The sequence below is a fragment of the Aquarana catesbeiana genome, linkage group LG08 (genome assembly GCF_042186555.1).
Source record: "Aquarana catesbeiana isolate 2022-GZ linkage group LG08, ASM4218655v1, whole genome shotgun sequence".
NCBI classification, from domain to species: Eukaryota; Metazoa; Chordata; class Amphibia; order Anura; family Ranidae; genus Aquarana; species Aquarana catesbeiana.
Genome location: NC_133331.1, coordinates 305171977 through 305193786, shown reverse-complemented (window position 1 = coordinate 305193786; position 21810 = coordinate 305171977). Strand labels below are relative to the sequence as shown.

Sequence of the window (21810 nt, the reverse complement as noted above, 5' to 3'; positions counted from 1 at the left end):
AGATGAATTCAAAGACACCCCAAAAGTCAAAGTGAAAAAAATTATGCAGCAGGCTTGACTATTTTGCTGAAATTTCATTGCAGCAACTCAAACTGATACTCCGTAGTTTGTATGGCCCCCACATACTTGTATGCATGCCTGACAACATCGGGGGATGTTCCTAATGAGATGACGAATAGTATCCTGGGGTTAGGGATGAGCTTCGAGTTCGAGTCGAACTCATGTTCGACTCGAACATTGGCTGTTCGCAAGTTCGCCGAACAGCGAACAATTTGGGGTGTTCGCGGCAAATTCGAATGCCGCAGAACACCCTTTAAAAGTCTATGGGAGAAATCAAAAGTGCTAATTTTAAAGGCTTATATGCAAGTTATTGTCATAAAAAGTGTTTGGGGACCCGGGTCCTGCCCCAGGGCAGGAGCAATGATTTTAATAATGCTTAAAGTCAAACAATAAAAGTGTAATATCCCTTTAAATTTCGTACCTGGGGGGTGTCTGTAGTATGCCTGTAAAGGGGCGCATGTTTCCCGTGTTTAGAACAGTCTGACAGCAAAATGACATTTCGAAGGAAAAATTCCATTTAAAACTACCCGCGGCTATTGCATTGCCGACAATACACATAGAAGTTCATTGATAAAAATGGCATGGGAATTCAACACAGGGAAACCCCGAACCAAAATGTAAAAAAAAAAAATGACGTGGGAGTCCCCCTAAATTCCATACCAGGCCCTTCAGGTCTGGTATGGATATTAAGGGGAACCCCGGCCAAAATTAAAAAAAAAATGACATGGGGTTCCTCCTAAATTTCATACCAGACCCTTCAGGTCTGGTATGGATTTTAAGGGGAACCCCGCGCCAAAAAAAAAAAAAAAACGGCGTGGGGTCCCCCCAAAAATCCATACCAGACCCTTATCCGAGCACGCAACCTGGCAGGCCGCAGGAAAAGAGGGGGGATGAGAGTGCGCCCCCCCTCCTGAACCGTACCAGGCAACATGCCCTCAACATTGGGAGGGTGCTTTGGGGTAGCCCCCCAAAACACCTTGTCCCCATGTTGATGAGGACAAGGGCCTCATCCCCACAACCCTGGCCGGTGGTTGTGGGGGTCTGCGGGCGGGGGGCTTATCAGAATCTGGAAGCCCCCTTTAACAAGGGAACCCCCAGATCCCGCCCCCCCCTGTGTGAAATGGTAAGGGGGTACTTACCCCTACCATTTCACTAAAAAACTGTCAAAAATGTTAAAAATGACAAGAGACAGTTTTTGACAATTCCTTTATTTAAATGCTTCTTCTTTCTTCTATCTTCCTTCATCTTCTTCTGGTTCTTCCTCCGGCGTTCTCGTCCAGCATCTCCTCTGCGGCGTCTTCTATCTTCTTCTCCTCGGGCCGCTCCGCACCCATGGCATGGGGGGAGGCTCCCGCTCTTCTCTTCATCTTCTTCTTCATCCTCTTCTCTTCTTCCTTCTTCTCTTCTTCATTTTCTTCTCCGGGCCGCTCCGCATCCATGCTGGCATGGAGGGAGGCTCCCGCTGTGTGATGGCGTCTCCTCGTCTGACGGTTCTTAAATAACGGGGGGCGGCCCACCCGGTGACCCCGCCCCCTCTGACGCACGGGACATGACGGGACTTCCCTGTGGCATTCCCTGTGATGTCACAGGGAAGTCACGTCAAGTCACCGTGCGTCAGAGGGGCGGGGTCACCGGGTGGCCCCGCCCCCCGTTATTTAAGAACCGTCAGATGAAGAGACTCCGTCACAAAGCGGGAGCCTCCCTCCATGCCAGCATGGGTGCGGAGCGGCCCGGAGAAGAAAATGAAGAAGAGAAGAAGGAAGAAGAGAAGAGGATGAAGAAGAAGATGAACAGAAGAGCGGGAGCCTCCCCCCATGCCATGGGTGCGGAGCGGCCTGAGAAGAAGAAGATAGAAGACGCCGTGGAGGAGATGCTGGACGAGAACGCCGGAGGAAGAACCAGAAGAGCCAGAAGAACCAGAAGAAGAAGAAGATGAAGGAAGATAGAAGAAAGAAGAAGCATTTTAAATAAAGGAATTGTCAAAAACTGTCTCTTGTCATTTTTAACATTTTTGACAGTTTTTTAGTGAAATGGTAGGGGTAAGTACCCCCTTACCATTTCACACAGGGGGGGGCCGGGATCTGGGGGTCCCCTTGTTAAAGGGGGCTTCCAGATTCCGATAAGCCCCCCGCCCGCAGACCCCCACAACCACCGGCCAGGGTTGTGGGGATGAGGCCCTTGTCCTCATCAACATGGGGACAAGGTGTTTTGGGGGGCTACCCCAAAGCACCCTCCCAATGTTGAGGGCATGTGGCCTGGTACGGTTCAGGAGGGGGGGGGCCGCACTCTCGTCCCCCCCTCTTTTCCTGCGGCCTGCCAGGTTGCATGCTCGGATAAGGGTCTGGTATGGATTTTTGGGGGGACCCCATGCCGTTTTTTTTTTTTTTTTGGTGCGGGGTTCCCACATCATTTTTTTTTTTTAATTTTGGTTCGGGGTTTCCCTGTGTTGAATTCCCATGCCGTTTTTATCAATGAACTTCTATGTGTATTGTCGGCAATGCAATAGCCGCGGGTAGTTTTAAATGGAATTTTTCCTTCGAAATGTCATTTTGCTGTCAGACTGTTCTAAACACGGGAAACATGTGCCCCTTTACAGGCATACTATAGACACCTCCAGCTACGAAATTTAAAGGGATATTACACTTTTATTGTTTGACTTTAAGCATTTTTAAAATCACTGCTCCTGAAAAAACGGCCGTTTTTAAAACTTTTTTTGCATTGATCCATGTCCCCTGGGGCAGGACCCAGGTCCCCAAACACTTTTTATGACAATAACTTGCATATAAGCCTTTAAAATTAGCACTTTTGATTATTCATGTTCGTGTCCCATAGACTTTAACGGTGTTCGCGTGTTCGAGCGAACTTTTTTCCTGTTCGCATGTTCTGGTGCGAACCGAACAGGGGGGTGTTCGGCTCATCCCTACCTGGGGTAATTCCTCCCAGATCTGAACCAGGGCATCACTGAGCTCCTGAACAGACTGAGGTGCAATCTAGGGTTGCCATCTTATCCATTTAAAACTGAACACATAATAATTACACAGGTTCTCTGGCCGATTAGGTGGTATTTAAACTCACTTAGCGCCTTATCTGCATTAAATTAGACAGAGAACCTGTGTAATTCCTACGTGTTTGGGTTTAAAGGGATGAGGTGGCAACCCTCGTGCAACCTGGTGGCATCGGATGGACCAAAACATGATGTCCCAGAGGTGTTCTATTGGATTTATGTCAGGTGAGCATGGGGGCCATTTAGTGGTATCAATTCCTACATCCTCCAGGAACTGGCGGCATACTCTCGCCACATGAGGTCGGGCAATGTCGTGCACCAGGAGGAACCCAGGACCCCCAGTGTAGGGTCTGAGAATGGGTCCAAGGATTTCATCCTGTTACCTAATGGCAGTCAGGATGTCTAGCCAGTAGAGGTCTGTGCGTCCCTTCATGGATATGCCTCCCCAGAACATCACTGATCCACCACCAAACCGGTCACGCTGAACAATGTTACGGGCAGCACCATTTCTCCACGGCTTCTCAAGACCCTTTCACGTCTGTCACATGTGCTCAGGGTGAACCTGCTCTCATCTGTGAAAAGCACAGGGCGCCAGTGGTGGACCCGTTAATTCTGGTGTTCAATGAAAAATTCTAATCGAGCTCCATGATTCCAGGCAGTGAGCACAGGGCCCACTAGAGGACGTCAGGCTCTTAGGCCACCCTCATGAAGTCGGTTTCTGATTGTTTGGCCAGAGACATTCACACCAGTGGCCTGCTGGAGGTCATTTTGTAGGGCTCTGGCAGTTCTCATCCCATTTTTTCCTTGCACAAAGGAGCAGATTCTGGTCCTGCTGATGGGTTTAGGACCTTCTGAAGCCCTGTCCAGCTCTCCTTGAGTAACTGCCTGTCTCCTGGAATCTCCTCCATGTTTTTGAGACTGCGCTGGGAGACAGCAAACCTTCTGGCAATGGCATGTATTGATGTGCCATCCTGGAGGAGTTGGATTGCCTGTGCAACCCCTATAGGATCCAGGTATCGGCTCATTCTACCAGTAGTGACACTGACCCTAGCCAAATGCAAAACTAGTAAAAAAACAGTCAGAGAAGATGAGTAGGGATGTCAGTGGCCTTCACCTGGAAAACCATTCCTGTTTTGGGTGTTGTCTCATTGTTGCCCATCTAGTGCACCTGTTGTTAATTTCATTAACACCAAAGCAGCTGAAACTGATCAACAACCCCCCTCTGCTACTTACCTGAAAGATCCATATCCCAGGAGTTTAATTGACTTGATGCTATACTCTGAAAAGTGTTCCTTTAATTTTTTTTGAATAGTGTATATTACTGTCTAGTCCAGCCTTTCCCGATCAGGGTTCCTCCAAAGGTCCCTCAGAGATTTTTGAGAAATAACATTTAGTGCTGTATACAGTGCTGTACACCCCCCCCCCCCTTTTTTTTTTTGGTTGCTGCATGTTAGCTATCAGCGGCAGTCCTCAAGTTAAAGTGCACCAAACACCACTTTTCATTGAATAAAGTGTATCCATCTACACATTTCCCCATCTCTATTACATTTCGAGTAATAAGCCCCCTTACAAATACTCCAGCAACAGGGTTTATGTAGGCTCAACCCCAGCCGTCCCACTCAATGAATTCTATTGGTAAACCAGTCTATTAGATGTCCTCTAGGGTTAACCATTCTAGTGTCCCACTGAAGAGGGGGAGGAAATGTGCGACTATTTTCATTCACATACAAAACGAATGCCGCGTACACACGGTCTGACTTTCCGGCGGGAAATGTTCGATGTGAGCTTGTTGTCGGAAAGTCCGACCATGTGTAGGCTCCATCGAACATTTGCTGTCGGAATTTCCGCACACAAATGTTTGAGAGCAGGTTCTCAAATTTTCCGACAACAAAGTCCGATCGTGTGTACACGAGTCCGTCGCACAAAAGTCCACGCATGCTCTGAATCAAGCAGAAGGAGCCGCACTGGCTGTTGAATTTCATTTTTCTCGGCTCATCGTACGTGTTGTACGTCACCGCGTTCTTGACGTTCGGAATTTCCGACAACATTTGTGTGACTGTGTGTATGCAAGACAAGTTTGAGCCAACAGCCTTCGGAAAAAAATCCACGGTTTTGTTCTCGGAAATTCCGCGGCGTAAGTCTTTATTGTAAAGGTTAAAACATATCACGTAAATAACATGTAACACAAGACATGTTTAAAAATATGACCCAGCCTAACCTGCTCCTGCTCTTAAATTGACTTCACATCCTAATCTGACTCTGATTCAATACAGAGCTATACTGTAACAATATTATATTTTAACCCCTTAGATATATATTAGATTAGTAAATAGTAACAGGTGGCCACACAACTAATTTATTTTATTTATTTCAGGTACTTATATAGCGCAGGTCAATTTCACACAGCGCTTTACATATACATTGTACATTTACATCAGTCCCTGCCCTAAAGGAGCTTACACTCTAAGGTCCCAAACTCACATTCATACATACACATACTAGGGCCAATTTAGACAGGAGCCAATTAACATACCAGCATGTCTTTGGAGTGTGGGAGGAAAACGGAGTACCCGGAGGAAACCCACGCAGGCACAGGGAGAACATGCAAACTAGTGAGGAAATGTGTCAGTCCAGCATATATAAACGCATGACATCCAAGAACCAACTTATTGTAGAGTTGGCCAGTTAGTTTGAACTCAAAACACCAGGGAATTGGACAGCAAAGTTGAAAACAAAAGGTGGTCTTATCTACTGTGGTCCAGGGGAGGTGAGCTGTGAACTGAAGACATGAGGGTCATCTCCATAGGGGTATACAGTAAATCCTTGGTTTGAGAGCATTTTGCAAGACAAGCACATTTTTTTAAATACATTTTGACTTGATATACAAGCGATATCTTGATATACAAGTAGTGTCACGTCACAACTGAGTATAAAAGAGAACAGAGGTGCCTCTGATGCCGCGTACACATGGTCGGACTTTCAGCTGAAAAAGTCTGACAGCCCGTCCGACAGACTTTCGACTGACTTTTGGCGGACTTTCAACTGATTTTCTAATGACCGGACTTGCCTACACACGATCACACCAAAGTCTGACGGATTCGTACGTGATGACGTACACCGGACTAAAATAAGGAAGTTGATAGCCAGTAGCCAATAGCTGCCCTAGCGTGGGTTTTTGTCCATGGGACTAGAACAGACGAGCGGATTTCTGGGTCTGGCTGAGTTACGACGTAAAGATTTGAAGCATGTTCCAATCTAAAGTCCGTCAGATTTGCGACTGGAAAAGTCAGCTGAAGGTCCGGTGAAGCCCACACACGATCGGATTGCCCGCCGGATTTGGTCCGTCGGACAAGTCCGGTCGAAAAGTCCGACCGTGTGTACGTGGCATAAGTGTAGCAATATGGTTACATTTAATGAAGGTAAAACATTTAGCAACTCACGTGGTTGATGATTAAAACAGGCACTTCTAAGTATGCAGACATCCGGGGTAAAGCTGTCCACATAGACCATCCCCCACGCCACCATCAACATCATCCCTTCCACACTGCGCTCCATCAAGCCTTGCTTTCAAATCACTCTACTGCAGGGTAGTCTTCCTGGTCACGATTGCAGATTGACTAAGAGCGGTGAGGAAGACGGTCTATGTTGACAGCTTTACCCCAGGTGCCTCCATACTTAGATGTGCCTCTTTTAATCGTCAGCCATGTGAGTTGCTAAATGTTGTACCTTCATTAAATGTAACCATATTACTACACTTAGAGGCACCGCTCTTCTTTTTTATACCCTGTAGCTCCTGCTAGATTTTGCTTCTAATCCCCTTGTAGAGGCTGCCATTCGTGGATGGACATTTTATGGTTACACAACCGATCACATTGCTATGATCTTTTTATATGGACTATAAACTGAAGGACTTATGAATAAGTGCATGTGGAACGAATCATCTGAGTTTCCATTATTTCTTATGAGGAAATTTGCTTTGATATACAAGTGCTTTGGATTACAAGCATGTTTCCGGAACGAATTATGCTCGCAATCCAAGGTTTTATTGTATAACACATAACCTCCCTCACAGATACGCATATTAGGCAATCCTGATTTTAATTTGTGTTGCTCCTAATCCAGAGGAGGTCATATATATATATATATATATATATATATATATATAGAAGATTAGATCTCATAGCAAAGTATTCTTGTAAGGACACCCATTCAATAGACGCAGATGGTATATCAAGGCATGATCTATATAATGTGGGAGGGATTAATTAAAAATTAATTGATTGGAACCGCGCTCTCTCTAAAAATATTTAAAGTGCAAGTGCTCAAAGTACATAGACCTAACTTATTCACGTGGGTCTTCCAGTTCTTGGCAAACAGCAGAGGAGTAGATCTTCCACCTCCATCACCAGCCACACATCCTACTCACCAGAATCGGATGACACCCATTACAGGTAGTCATAAGCGCTTGTGGATAATGCCAATGGGAAAGCTCACAGCCACAGCTTAAATTTAGAACGGATGTGTTATCAGGATCCCAATAAACCTATTCAGGTACTCAAGAACGCTTGTAGGAAATGCTGATGTGGAAATAATCATAACCGCATTGATCCAAGTTGGTGCCAAGGATTAAAAGAAGAAAATGGCTCCCATGGTGAAGTATGCCAACATTTTATTAAACATTTAAGTAAAAACAAGTAAAATCTTCATAACAGCTTAACACAACCATGTGTTGGAGACGCCATTAGCGTTCCAGCTGCGAAGCAAACGGCGGAAGTGATATAACACGTTCAAGCCACCCTACGCGTTTCGTCAGCACGCTCTGACATCATCAGGTTGGTGGTGGTATTCACCTTCACACATACATAATCTATATAATACAGAAACCTTCCAGTGGTGCAGAATTTAGCTTATATTGTGCCATCTGTATTGTTCATACAAAAGCTCAATGAGAAAACAGTCCAGGGTTTCACACAAATGCATAAGTTGTGCAGTGCTGATCGTATATACACTGCTACCTGGTCTAGAGGATGTCCAGTTTGTAAGTAATTCAAATCTCACATTAGAGACATTACACCTTCCCTTGCAGGAGCATCCATTCAGAGAGTGCAAGAGATATATCAAAACATATTTATCAGGAACGTTCAAAAGAGAGGCATCCAGCATGTTGGCATATATTAGGTTGTGTGTATCATTGCACATGGACACGATTGCTCAGCACAGCTCCAATCCACAATGCAAATCCAGCTAAATAAAGAGCAAAGCTCTATTAAGACCATGCAAGCTGCTGTTGAGCAATTATCATATAAGCTAGTGTTTGTAAAAGCATGTCACATAAGGTACTTATCAAGTGTCATTTGTTGGTAAATCCTCCTCTCTGGGTGGTGCCATGGATTCCAGGGGTTATGGGAGCAGGAGCAGGTAGCTGGATGATAATGGAGCCTGAACGGTTTCGCCAGGTGTCCCGGTTGCTTCAGAGGGTGCTATGCAGCAGCCGGGACACCCAGCGAAACCAGTCAGGCTACCTTCAATTTGGTGGTGCAGCTTTTCTGAAACGGGTACCCAGGGTTGCAAGTTCTAAAGCAGGCCAGAAAATTGTGAAGCCATTTTAGGCAGTCATACACAGCCAGTGTTCGGTTGGCTGAAACTCAGCGGGAATTCCACCTGCCCATAAACCGCCTGATTTGTGACATTCCCCCCAGGTGGAACTTAACTTTGGCAATGCTGCAGCGGCTGCACGTGCAGTAGAAGGCCACCAACGAGTACCTGTGTGAGTATGGCACAAGGACAGGCTCAGGGAACCTCTGCTTTTTTTTCCCGACACAAATGGCTGCTAATAAAGGAACAAAGTATGTCAAACTTTTAGAGATGGTTTTCCATCCCCAGAACCCTTGGGAGTAATATGTGGCTGGGAGGAGGCAGTTCCAGATACTGTAATCCTCAGTGACCCCTAGGACTCTACTTTGCATGCCTCCGCAAACTTGCAGTGCATGGCCTCTGGTATGCTTCAAAGCCTTCAAAAAGACCCAAGAATTTGTGGCATCAAGAAGGATCATTATTGGTTGGCAACCCTCCTTAGCCACCATTACAAGGGGAAAGTCTCAGAACTCATCCCATCTCCACAGAGGGAGCACAGGATGAAATAGCTTGAGGACACCTTACAGCTAAGTTTATGTAACGCCTTTCCAGACTCTGCTATGTTACAGTCTCATGGAAAAGCAAGTTTTGAGGCTTCTGTTGGTAAAAGGAGTAGCAGTGGAGAAAGGGGTCGCCTCAATATTGTCTTTCAAAATTTTTTTTTACACCCGGGGCTGTTCAGCTTCCACATCCTATCGGCAATGTCTGCATCATATGGTAGAAGATTTTCTAGGGGAGAAAACCGACATGGAGAGATTTCCAGTCGATTATCCACTGGGTCATGAGAATAGACCACTGGCCAGAAATTGCCCAGTATGCAATTGAGCTGCTGGGCTGCCCTGCATGCAGCATGCTTTCCGAAAGGGCATTAAGTGCTGCCAGCGGTTTTGTGACAGATAAAAGAGCACATCTGTCCACAGACTCCGTTGACTGGCTGACATTTATTAAAATGACTCATTCCTGGATTAGCAGCAGCTATCAAGCCCCTGGTACTGATGTTGCTGATTCAGTGTTTTTGGGATGTGGCATCTGTGCAAGACTCTCTAGGCTGCCTAGCTTTGTGGGTGTCAATTTTATCAGGAAGAAATTATTTAAATTAATTAAAAAATTTTAGCAGCAAGGCCAATTCTTGCTTTCATCAAGAGTACCTCTATAGGGTTATTATGTGAAGGCACCACTGACACCCAAAGACTAATTTTTCTGCCACTGCTTGACCGAGGCATATAATTAAAGAAAAATTTACAGCAAGGCTAATTCTTGTTTTCATCAAGAGTACCTCTATAGAGTTACGGTGTGAAGGCACCACTAACACGAAAAGATACATTTTTCCGCCACTGCTTTACCCAGTTTTTCTACACCTGTTACTTCTATCCAAAGTCTGCAAAACAGACACCAGAATTTATCGAAAAAATCTCTAATCTTGTTCCGAGTGCATTGATATGTCCCCCAGGGTGTACCCGGAACCCCTTAGTTTGCCCAATAACTTGCATATAAACCTTCAAAATGGGCACTTTTGATTGATTTGATTTGAAGTCCGGGCCCCATAGACTTTAATGGGGTTCGCTCTGAATTTTTGCGATGTTTGAAAGTTCTGGGGAGAATGGACCCGGGAGGTGTTCAGCCCATCTCTGTCCTTACATGATGAAGATCAGCTATGGCGTATATCTGAAGTGTATATCAGGAAGTGCTTTTTTTCCACATGAGAGCTGTGATATCCAGCAACATTCATATAGAAGACTTTTCCCGCACTCAAGGCACTAATACACCTCGAGGGTTGTGTGGGACATGTGATGTACAGGAAGACGGGACTTCAGTGAGGAAAAATTTCCTCACTCAGGACAGGAATATGGCTTCTCCCCCGTGTGAGATCTCCGATGTTTGTGAAGAGAGGACTTCCTTGAAAAACATTTCCAGCACTCAGGACAGGAATGGGGCTTCTCACCTGTGTGCGATCTCTGATGTTTGTTAAGAGAGGACTTGTCTGAAAAACACTTCCCGCACGTAGGACAGGAAAATGGCTTCTCCCCCGTGTGAGACCTCAGATGTGCAACAAGTATTGATTTTTTTACAAAACATTTCCCACACTCAGAACAGGAATATAGATTCTCACCCTTGTGCAGTCTCTGATGATAGCTAAGAGTGGACTTATTTGAAAAACATTTCCCGCACTCAGAACAGCAAAAAGACTTCTCTCCCATATGAGAACTTTGATGTGTGACAAGATGTGATTTATAGAAAAAACATTTCCTGCACTCAGGACAGGAATACGGCTTCTCTCCCGTGTGAGACCTTTGATGTGTAACAAGATGTGATTTTTGTCCAAAACATTTCCCACACTCAGGACAGGAATACGGCTTTTCCCCCATATGAGATCTTTGATGTATGACAAGATGTGATTTTTGTCCAAAGCATTTGCTACACTCAGGGCAGGAATACGGCTTCTCTCCTGTGTGTGATCTCTGATGGCTGTTGAGATAGGATTTTTTGGAAAAGCATTTCCCGCACTTAGGGCAGGAATACGGCTTTTCTCCCGTGTGAGCCATTTGATGTGTGACAAGAGTTGATTTTTGTCTAAAGCATTTTCTACACTCAGGGCAGGAATACGGCTTTTCCTCCGTGTGAGACTTTTGATGTGTGACCAGGGCTGATTTATGTACAAAGCCTTTCCCGCATTCAGGACAGGAATACGGCTTCTGACCTGTGTGAGATTTATGATGTACGGAAAGTGTATACTTATTTGAAAAACATTTCCTGCACTCAGGGCAGGAATGTAGTTTCTCACCTGTGTGGGTTCTTTTATGCACATTAAGACGGGATTTCAAATGGAAACGCTTCCCGCACTCAGTACAGGAAAACCTCTTATCTGTTGGAAGGACAGCACCGTCCCTCACAGTCTGAGGTTCCTCGAGGTAAGAGGAATACGATGGTCCGGCACCGTCCCTCACAGTCTGAGGTTCCTCAGGATAAGAGGAATACGATGGTCCGGCACCGTCCCTCACAGTCTGAGGTTCCTCAGGATAAGAGGAATACGATGGTCCGGCACCGTCCCTCACAGTCTGAGGTTCCTCAGGATAAGAGGAATACGATGGTCCGGCACCGTCCCGCACAGTCTGAGGTTCCTCAGGATAAGAGGAATACGATGGTCCGGCACCGTCCCTCACAGTCTGAGGTTCCTCAGGATAAGAGGAATACGATGGTCCGGCACCGTCCCGCACAGTCTGAGGTTCCTCAGGATAAGAGGAATACGATGGTCCATCTACACTGTGTGGTGCTGGATGGACATTTGAGGTAGTCGGGTTTTCTCCTGGACTATACTGTGTGATGTCCTCATCTTCTACTTTACAGTCTGGAGACAAAGTGAGACAATCCTCTGAGGTTTTCCTCATCTCCCGTCCATCTACTAAAATAGAAATACAAAGATTATTACTAGACACGAGCAGATTGGTTCCCCTAAACCAGGACTCCGCCCACATCAGGCAGCTTTGTCTCTGAGAATCTTACAATTCCCCCCTCAAGGTAACTAGTAAATGGGTCCTCTGATCTCCTACCAGTTCATTTCTTTCCTATATTTTTGGGTAGCACTACACTGACTTATCCCGTTTGTATCATTAGGTAGGTGGGGTGGAATCACCTATATGGTGTTAGCTTGCAACCCAGTTTGGTTGTTTGGGTGACTGCACAGATTGATTTTGTGTTATTAATCAACGAGAACTGTCCTTTATAGGAGTGACAATGATGAGGGGATTATAGGACGGGTGTCCCCACCCCCTCTATCACTCATTGCCATCTTCCCAACCCAAGCAGGACTACACTTCCTTATTTAGTCCATGATTTAGTCATGAATAACAGCGGAGCTGAGCCCCACCAGAGGTCAGAGAGAGAGGATGGGGGAGAAAAATCAAGATGAAGACTGAAAACCACCATCATTGGGTTGTTGACTGCTCCCTCATTATCACTTTCTGTTTAAGATTCCAAAGTGTGAGGATGTTATCACATTATTATCAACATATAAAAGTCTGTGCTCCAATCAAATCATTAGATATAACAAATATACATATTATGTTTATATAGTAGTGTATATTGGGGAGAGAGCAGAAGTCAGGACTATGGGATGTACAACACATTGTAGACGATACAACAGTTTGGACTATAAAGTATCAGAATTATGTAATGTACAACATAGAGTATATAGTGCAGGGTTCAGGAGTATGTAATGTACAATATAGTGTATATAGTTGATGGGTCAGGATTATGTACTTTACCACATAGAGTATATTGTGAAAGCGTAGGCACTACGTAAAGTGCAATATAAATTATATAGTGAATGTATTTACTATTAATGACCCACCTGTGTTGATCTCTGTAGGAGTGTCCTCCTCTATAAATGTCCCCGTTATTCCATCCTCCTCCATAGACTGCTGATCATCCCTCACATACCTCTCTTCTTCTTCTTTAACCTCAACTTTTATATCTATGAGATCTTCACCCTAAACCAAGAAAATGATAGAAACTTAAAATGTAATATTGTGACATCACATATAGAAAAGATCCACACATCGTCTCACAAGTCCATGTCCCAGATGTTCTGTTCAACCAACCTTGTAATGGTGGGGGATGGTGTAATCGTCCTCTATGGAATCCCGGGAATACAGAGGACCTCCCCCTCCAATAGACTGCTGAGCTCCACTCATCAACATCTCTTCTTCTTCCTCTTTAATCTCAGCTTTGATGTCTTTCAGTTCCTCATCCTAAACCCCAAAGATGATAGAATATATGTGTAAAAAGGAAGAAAAGATTACATAGAAGAATGTCTTGGCAAAATGCATAAAAATTTATCAAAAATTGTATGCAAGCCAGTAGGTGGATGAAGCCTGCCTATTAGTTACACAAAGCCACGAGTTTTCATTATGCATCATTAAGACTTTCTAGACACTGGCATCCTAATAATCAATGACGTCATCAGTTGATAAGGAGGATGACTGTTGCCTTCACAGCATCCTTGTTTGACCTTCCTGTGCCTCTCTCCTTCAGCATTGGGGTGACATTAGCTGACTGTTGTAGAGAAATTGAGGGATTAGAGAAACATTGGAATACTAGTCAGTACCAGTGTGCAAAAGCATATTTGCTTTCGAACAATAAATCACCTCTAACATTGAGGGTCCTACGTGTGGATGTAGATGCATTGCGTAACGCTATTGAAATAGTTTTTTCTACATTTTAGAATGGGGTGCTTCGAAGGCTGTCCATAATTGTTTGCCTTTACTGAAAGAAGGTTGAGAAACACTGGCTTAGAATTCTGTTCTAGTTGCTCAGTCCCACCTACCTGATGATGGTGAGGGATAATGTGATCTTCCTGTGTGGAATCCCAGGAATACAGAGGACGGGGACATCTCTCTGGTGGGTTCCCATTACTGGATCCATTCTCCATGTTGATATCACCATCCAGACACATCCCTTGTCTGTTACTGGATAATGTCCCAGAATTCCCACCACCGCTCACCTCTCCTGTCAGCAGCTCCATCATCTTCTGGGTGACTTCTAGAATCTTCTCCATGTTGTGTCTCTCAGGCTTTAGGGAGTCACATGGATTTACTGTGATGGTCATAGGATCACCTGACTTCAGAAGAGGAAATCTCTATATTGGGAAACCAATAGGAATATCAAATTAGAAACCCAGAATCCTCCTCACCTCTCCGGTCAGGTCTGTGTTTTATTAATAGAGATAAGAGTGATGTCATGTGACCTCCCAGAATCCTCCTCACCTCTCCGGTCAGGTCTGTGTTTTATTAATAGAGATAAGAGTGATGTCATGTGACCTCCCAGAATCCTCCTCACCTCTCCGGTCAGCAAGTAGATGATCTCCAGGGTGAGGTTTAGGATCTTCTCAGTCATGTGACTCCGGTCCTCCTCCATCCTCATTGGTGCCATCATTTGATCTATACAGGTCTCCTTGTAGACGGATGACTTTGGGAAATGAAAGTAAGAATTATTTGGATGGTATTGGTCACACAAAAATAGGATGTGGTGGTGGTGGTGGTGGTGGGGGGGGTTAATAGGAAGGTTCCTGTACATTTAAGAACTACTGCCACATGTGAACACATTTAGTTTGAACTATTTACTGTTTGTTACATTTTTTGAGGTCCCGGGACCCTCTTGACCCGCCAGATCAGAAATTCCCTTTTCTCTGTTGGGTTTGTTTTGTGTCTAAACTAGCTGCATTAGTTTTAGATCTGCAGACAAGGAATGATAAATACGATTCTTCTTCTGTCTTCTTGGTTTTCTCTGAGGCAGTGCTGTGAGGTCAATGTAGGGTCATCATGATGTCCAGGAAGGGGAACTTGCTGACTTTTGGTCGGAGTTCTGGGCTAATCCGGATAATTGGCAGAACTCCGACTGCAAGGCCCCAATCTCTGGCAGCCTGCTGACTGATAGGAGTGATGTCACTGTCACTCTCTATAGTAAGAGAAGGGATTGGATTGGATTTCAGGAGGATGCTGTTGGTCAAGTAAAGGGCTATTGGGGGTGGGGGGTGGGGGTGGATTTTGTTCTCATCCACCAATGGCAGCCCAGTGTGGGTAGGAGGAGGACAGTAGGGGGGGAGGAGTTTGTTCTCCTAGTTGCCAAGTATACTGTAGTATCCAGGACCTTGTACAGAGTGGCGGTGGGTTCCTGGTGTTCTGAATTCCAGTACCAGGCTCTGACACAGTCTATGTCATGGGAAGGTATTGGACGGCTCCCTCACACCCACAACACGGCCTGGTAAGCGAATATGCACAAACAGATCTTCTAACAACGAGTGCGCACCCAGGGTGAAGGACATCCCTTCTTCATTCCACTTGGTGTCCTGGAACATATTACTTGACCAGTAACATGGGAAGAAGGTGAAGGCTGCCTTCATTCCCTGGCTGGAGTTTTGTAAGGAGGTCTGAAAAGTGCAGGTAAGAGGACCATCATTGTTCAAGAGCCACTGCTTCCTACTTTGGATGCCCCCTGAGCCCTACAGCCTCCTCTTCCCTCAGAGCCCTGAAGCCTGACTAACCCCTTCTAAATCACCATCATCTCAGAGGTCCCCGGAGTCTTTAACCATATTACCCCCTCACTAAGGATGAGCTCAGGTGTGTTCGCAACCCGCATGTGCAGAGCCAGCCAGGAAGTCGGCAGTGCACAGCGCTCTAATCGCAGGCAGTGAGACATTTTCCCGATCCGCGGCTGCAGAGATCCAGAAATGTCTCACTGCCTGTGATTAGCACTGCGCAGTGCCGACTTCCTGGCGGGCTCTGCACATGCGGGTTGCGAACACGCCTGAGCTCATCCTTACCCCTCACAGTCTCTCAGGACCATATTACTAAAATTTAAGTCCAAAATGAGGACAATATTCCGGCCCCCTAAGAGGGGAAATGTTCTGACCCTGAAGGGGTTAATCTACGCTTCCACTCTATATATGTGTGTATCATCATCTGCTGGAGATAAAAGACATCACAGTGACTATGGAGGAAGAGGACGGACATGACGGGGGGGTTACTGGGTGTAAATAGAAAATAATATCTTATTACCTCCTCTGCTGTAAAGTTCCAGCAATGTCTCCTCTCTACTTCCTCCTGACTCACCTCTCACCCGGAACTTCCTGTCTGCACCCGACATCACTTCCTGTCTGTAGCAGACATCACTTCCTGTCTGTACCTGACATCACTTCCTGTCTGTACCTGACATCGCTTCCTGTCTGTACCTGACATCACTTCCTGTCTTCCATAGAACCTTGTAGTCTAAGTAGAATTATGATCACCACCTTGTGGAGCTCAGAGGAACTGAAGTCCCGATAAACGTCTCATAGTGTGAACACGGCCTTGTGCTCTCATCTCCACTCCCACCAAGGGGGATAGAAATATATTACTGCCTAGTCCAGCCTTTCTCAGCCAGGGTTCCTCCAAAGGTCGCTGGGAGTTTTCTGAGAAATGAACAGTTTCTGTTTCTCAGTGGAGTGAGCTTCGGGTTTGGGTTGACCATATGTTTTGACCCAAACCCAAGTTGTTCACAGTTCATCAAATGGACAGACTACATGGTCATATTTGGTCAGTGCACCCACTCACCTCCTGTTTAGAACTAGTTAGTTTATTTCTAGCTACACCCGCCCCTCTTCTTCCATGTCTACTAAGTCAATGTTAGTTTCTCACAGAGACAGGCTTAGGAAAGTCATTGGGATTTATGTACTAAAGGCAAATCCACTGTGTACTGTGCAGTCGCTGTAGATCTAAGGGGGACATGCAAGGAAAAATTTTAAAAACAGCATTTTTGCTTGCACACGATTGGCTGATAGAAATCAGCAGAGCTTCCCCTCATTACAGATCTTCCCTTCAGATCTACAGTGACTGCACTGCCAAGTACACTTGTAGTACACAGTGGATTTGATTTAGCAAATCAACCCTGTCGTCTCCTTACTTTAGTGGCAGTGTTGGACCACTACAACTTGTTTACTAATGTGATTTGGTATCTTTCTCTATCCTGTCCTCCTGTTTAGAGCTAGTCAGTTTATTCCTAGCTTGCCCCCTCCTCTTCTTTCATGTTCCCTCAGTCAGTGATAGTTTTTCATAGAGACAGGGCTTGGGAAAGTCATTGTCTTCTTACCCTTCAAAAGACTGGAAAAAACATCCTCTGTACTGTGCAATTGTCTGAAGTAATATTGGGTTGGATTCAAGCTGCCTGTGGATGGTGCCAAGTCAGCAGGTGACCATACTGTCCAGGCAGACTGGGTCTGAGGAAGTATGTCAATGCATTAAGCAGCATTTCAAACAGAACAGGTGAGGATATCACTGCCCAAACAAGGCCCCTGGGCATATTTGGGCAATGATGCCACCACTATCCCACCCCTTCTTTATGCAGCTGATGACAGCTCAGAGAGTTGTCATTCAGCTAGTTGTTCCATTATGAACTGTGTACCCCATACTCATTCATGTGGGGGGAGGGGGGGTATCTGAGGACCCCCTTATTGTTAAAGCGGGGTTCCACCCAAATTTTGAACAATATCTTTATGTATTCTCTTCCTTGCCTAGATGCTGACATGCCGTTTAAAAAAAAATTTAAATCGCCGTAATTACCTTTTATTTTTCTATTCTTCTTTGCACTTCCTGGTTCTCCTCCCGTGGGAGTAGGCGTGTTTCTAGCCTCTCCCAGACTCCTGGGAGCTAGTCTCAGGCTTCCCAGGATGCCACTGAGCATGTGCGGGAACGAGCAGTGAATGCTGGGAGCACAGCATTCACCACATCCAGGAAATAAATGCTTGTGGGCTTCAAATGCCCACAATGAAGATGGAAACCGCCTGCAGTGAATAATATAAGTTATACTTTCCAACGAAATCTGACACAGGTGGACATATTACACACAATATGTGAGTATGTAATGCTGAGAAGAAAAGTTTGTGAATGAACTAAAAAAAAAAAAAAAAACGATAGATAGGTGGACCCCCGCTTTAAAGGCTTCCAGATTCCTATAGGTCTTCCCGCTCACAGTCCCCCATTGACCAGCAGCCAAGGTTGTGGAAAAGAGGCCCTTGTCCAGATCAACATGGAGACAAGGTGTTGTGCCAGTGAGGTGGGGAGGTCTACCCTGGCAAGGCACTCCCCCATATTGATGGTATGTGGAAGGTATGGTTCAGGAGAGGGTGGGTATTCACCGTAACGTACACGGAGTTGTATATGATAAGTTCCTAATCACTACACTCTATATGCTGGGCTGTATATGACATGTTCCTGACCACTGCCCTCTGTACCTTGGGATGTATATGTGTAACGAGACCCATTGTAGAAGAAATGTGCACGTTTCATCCTGTACTGCAATGGTTAATTGTTATGTAAGAATTTCCTTTCTTCTACCACAAGATGGAGTTCTTCCACTCTGATTCCCTTTCAGCCAAAGCACTGGATTGTGGGAGATGTAGTTAAGTCAGCAGGAATACCATTATTATTCTGCCACATGAGACTACAAGATCCAGCACACCTGAATGCAGGAGGGGTCAGATAAATAGAAAAGCCCAGGAAAGCATGGGGCAGTGGGGGGGGGGGGGAGGGTTGGAGAGACTTTAGAGCAGGCTTTCTCAACCTTTTAACCCTCGAGGAACCCCAAAAATAATTTTCATGTCTCGAGGAACCCTTACTAAAACCAAATTATCAGGGCTCAATAGGAACAATGCTCCTTATTTTAGTGGTCAATAGGAATAATGCCCCCCTTAAAGTGGTGTTTAGAATGCCACCCTTAAAGACAGCTAAAAATATATTTGGTGTCATGCTGTTGGCTTTGCTAAGTGGTGCTGAACCTTGAACTCTGTAGGCATCATCAAATAGGAGCCACAGCTCAAGGAACCCCTAGCAACCTCTGGAGGAACCCCAAGGGTTCCACGGAACCCTGGTTGAGAATGGCTGCTTTAGAGAGTGTGCGGTTGGACAATTTTGCTGGAGAAAGCAGGAGGATTGAACAGACCGACAAAGAAGGGTCGTATAAATGGAAAAGCCTGGGAAAGCACGGGGAAGACGAGAGAGAGAGAGAGACTTTAGGGTGTGCGGCAGGACCATTAAATGGATGGTCAAAGACTGTATTGCTGTCTGGGTATCAGTGTCGGCTGGTGCCGGAAGATGGAGGACAGCGGCACTCACCGGGCCATACTAGAACCCGCAACTGGGTGTATGTGTATACTGAAGTCCTGCACTGAGGCCTGCTGTCAAAGCTTCTCTGGGAAACTGGATCGCACAGACAGTTCAGCTGAACCGTATCGCTATCATCACAAGCTGCAGCAGAAAATCACAGCGACATCAATGAGATCACCGGAGCCACTAATCCTGGGGAGAATCACCTGGGAATCTTACCATCCACAAAGGGGGCCCCCTAGAGCAGTGGTCATCAACCCTGTCCTCAGGGCCCACTTACAGGCCAGGTTTGATCACACAGTCACTGGGACTTTGGTGAGTGGACACTCTTCATATTTTCCCTTCTGTTTCCGCTATAACATACTCTCGGACTCCCTCTCGTGTCAAATTGCAAGAAGATCTTTGATACTCTTCCTTTCGAACGTTAACTCTCTATTGTCCAAATCAGGATCAAAACAATCCTGTTTCACATCTCATGGACCCTTTATAGCCTTCATCATAGAGAGAGTGATAATTCCTAGCTGCCTGCTTTCAGTTCAGTGCTTTACAGACTGACTCTCTGCTTGTAATTCTGTTGTACAAAGTGCACCAACGTCTGTGAGGGCTCCAACATGGCCGGCCGAAGAGTCTGTCAAAGACAGTAGGAGAACCTTCTGCTATAAAGTGTGTCTTGAAGTTGTATCAGTATCTTTGTTTCTTTACATGGAAATAAGAGGCCTACGCCTAGTCTCCCATATTACATGACCTTGGGTGACCTAGTCATAACTCTATTAAATAGGGAAGGTTACAGTTAAAGCGGACAATTCTTTGCATTTAGAGTATTACCCTTATATTGCATGAGAGATTATAATTGTGCAACCTTCTAAATATCTCACATTGCATTCATTTGTACATCAAAGATGACTTCTTTCAATATATCTTGACACTGTACTGCAAGGTCTTGTGTTTTCATTTCAGAGTGACCCCAAGGTATTTACTAAAGGTTACCCTTCTTTGCCTTCATGTGTGTGAGTCACAGGACTTCACTACAGTTCCTGATCACTGGATCTTGTACACTATCGTGTATATGATAAGCTTATAACCACTACACTGTGTACACTGAGCTGTATATTATATACTCTTGACCACCGCATTCTGCATGCTGGGCCATATATGACATATTCCCGACACCAGCACTCTGTACCCTGGGCTGTATATGATATACTCCTGACCACTACACTCTGTACCCTGGGCTGTATATGATATACTCCTGACCACTACACTCTGTACCCTGGGCTGTATATGATATACTCCTGACCACTGCACTCTGTACCCTGGGCTGTATATGATATACTCCTGACCACTACACTCTGTACCCTGGGCTGTATATGATATACTCCTGACCACTACACTCTGTACCCTGGGCTGTATATCATATACTCCTGACCACTGCACTCTGTACCCTGGGCTGTATATGATATACTCCTGACCACTACACTCTGTACCCTGGGCTGTATATGATATACTCCTGACCACTACACTCTGTACCCTGGGCTGTATATGATATACTCCTGACCACTACACTTTGTACCCTGGGCTGTATATGATATACTACTGACCACTACACTCTGTACCCTGGGCTGTATATGATATACTCCTGACCACTACACTCTGTACCCTGGGCTGTATATGATATACTCCTGACCACTACACTCTGTACCCTGGGCTGTATATGATATACTCCTGATCACTGCACTCTGTACCCTGGACTGTATATGATATACTCCTGACCACTGCACTCTGTACCCTGGACTGTATATGATATACTCCTGACCACTACACTCTGTACCCTGGGCTGTATATGATATACTCCTGACCACTACACTCTGTACCCTGGGCTGTATATGATATACTCCTGACCACAACACTCTGTACCCTGGGCTGTATATGATATACTCCTGACCACTACACTCTGTACCCTGGGCTGTATATGATATACTCCTGACCACTACACTCTGTATCCTGAGCTGTATATGATATACTCCTGACCAGTACACTCTGTACCATTATTTTTGGGTAACTCTAATCTGATGACCTGTAAAGTCTTTTAAAGCGTCACCCATGAACAATGTTTGGATATTGAAGATTGTCGTCATTTCACCGACATACACAATTGATTCTGTTCAGTAAATTTTTTTTAATTATATTTTTACTTTTAAAGAGGAGTTCCACCCAGGGGGTCCAGTAAAAAAAAATAAATTAAAAGTCAGCAGCTACAAATACTGCAGCTGCTGATTTTTAATTGGACACTTACCTGTCCCAGGGCCCAGCGATGCGGGGGATCGAAGCCCCGCTCGTCTCCCCCTCCGTTCAGCGGCGCCGGCATTGCAACTGTGGGCGCCGGGCTGTGGCTTCACAGCCTGGCACCCACTGCACATGCGCGAGCGGCGCCGCGCGCCGTGATTGGCCGCTCAGTCACCTGGGACCTGTAATGGGTCC

General features: G+C 45.5%; 1 protein-coding gene across 1 annotated transcript; it reads right to left on the bottom strand.

Moving 5' to 3' along the window:
• Nucleotides 1-6821: 6821 nt before the first annotated feature.
• LOC141105088 (uncharacterized) lies at nucleotides 6822-16325 on the bottom strand. The gene is made up of 6 exons (XM_073594933.1): nucleotides 16252-16325; nucleotides 14534-14662; nucleotides 14199-14333; nucleotides 13297-13446; nucleotides 13047-13185; nucleotides 6822-12098 (listed from the first exon to the last, which is right to left on the bottom strand). The coding sequence occupies exons 2-6, from the start codon at nucleotides 14627-14629 to the stop codon at nucleotides 10528-10530; spliced, it is 2091 nt and encodes a 696-aa protein (XP_073451034.1). The 5' UTR covers nucleotides 14630-14662; nucleotides 16252-16325; the 3' UTR covers nucleotides 6822-10527.
• Between the last annotated feature and the right edge of the window lie 5485 nt (nucleotides 16326-21810).